The sequence below is a fragment of the Branchiostoma floridae genome, unplaced genomic scaffold (assembly GCF_000003815.2).
Source record: "Branchiostoma floridae strain S238N-H82 unplaced genomic scaffold, Bfl_VNyyK Sc7u5tJ_1480, whole genome shotgun sequence".
NCBI classification, from domain to species: Eukaryota; Metazoa; Chordata; class Leptocardii; order Amphioxiformes; family Branchiostomatidae; genus Branchiostoma; species Branchiostoma floridae.
In genome coordinates, this window is record NW_023365727.1 from 99318 (window position 1) to 100185 (window position 868).

The 868-nt window shown below is 50.0% G+C and overlaps 1 protein-coding gene across 1 annotated transcript in view; it reads right to left on the minus strand.

Annotated features, from left to right (window-relative positions):
* The window catches only part of LOC118407810, a 5413-nt gene extending 4567 nt beyond the window's left edge, over window positions 1-846 (minus strand). The window contains exon 1 of the mRNA XM_035808343.1: window positions 46-846. Within this exon, the coding sequence (XP_035664236.1) occupies window positions 46-846 (801 nt within the window). The remainder of the gene's footprint in view (window positions 1-45) is intronic.
* Between the last annotated feature and the right edge of the window lie 22 nt (window positions 847-868).

Below are 868 nucleotides of genomic sequence, written 5' to 3' on the forward strand. Positions count from 1 at the left end.
TGTGCAGGTAGCCATAAACTGCTCAGCATCTCCTGGACTTGGTACTCTTGACAGCACATCTGCATCTGCATTGGCTTTCCCAGGTCGGTACTTGATGCTGAAGTTATAGTCCACCAGCTCTGCCACCCATCGGTGACCTGTCGCATTCAACTTGGCCGTGCTCAGAACGTAGGTGAGTGGATTATTGTCGGTATATACTTCAAAAGATGGGGCGTGGTACAGGTAGTCTCGGAATTTCTCAGTAATGGACCACTTGAGAGCCAAGAACTCCAACTTCCCCGAGTGCATGTGGTAATTCTTCTCTGCCGGTGACAGTGTCCGTGAACCATATGCAATCACCCGGAGCTTGCCCTCTTGCTGTTGATATAATACTGCGCCCAAACCATTGGCTGATGCATCTGTGTGCAGGATAAATGGTTTTTCAAAGTCAGGGTAGGCCATCACAGGTGGGCTGGTCAGTTGTTCTGTCAGTTGATTAAGGATATCTTGGTGTTCCTCAGTCCACTGGACTGGTTGCTTCGCAGCACTGTCCGACAGCAGGTCGTACAGTGGTTTAGCAATTCTACTGAAGTCCTTGATGTACGTCCTGTAGTACCCGAGGAACCCAAGCACCCGTCGTACATCTCCTACAGTAGTGGGCTTCTTGTCTCTGATTGCCTTGACTGCTGCTGTATCTTCTGGATCCATCGTGTACCCATCTGCAGTGACTAGCTTCCCGACATACCTCACCTGTCGTCGGAACATCACACATTTCTTTGGCTTCAACTTACAGCCATGTTCCTGGAACCTGCGCAACACTCTCCTGATGCGCTCGACATGTGACTCAAAGCCTTCACTGTAGACCATGGTGTCATCCATATACGGTCAC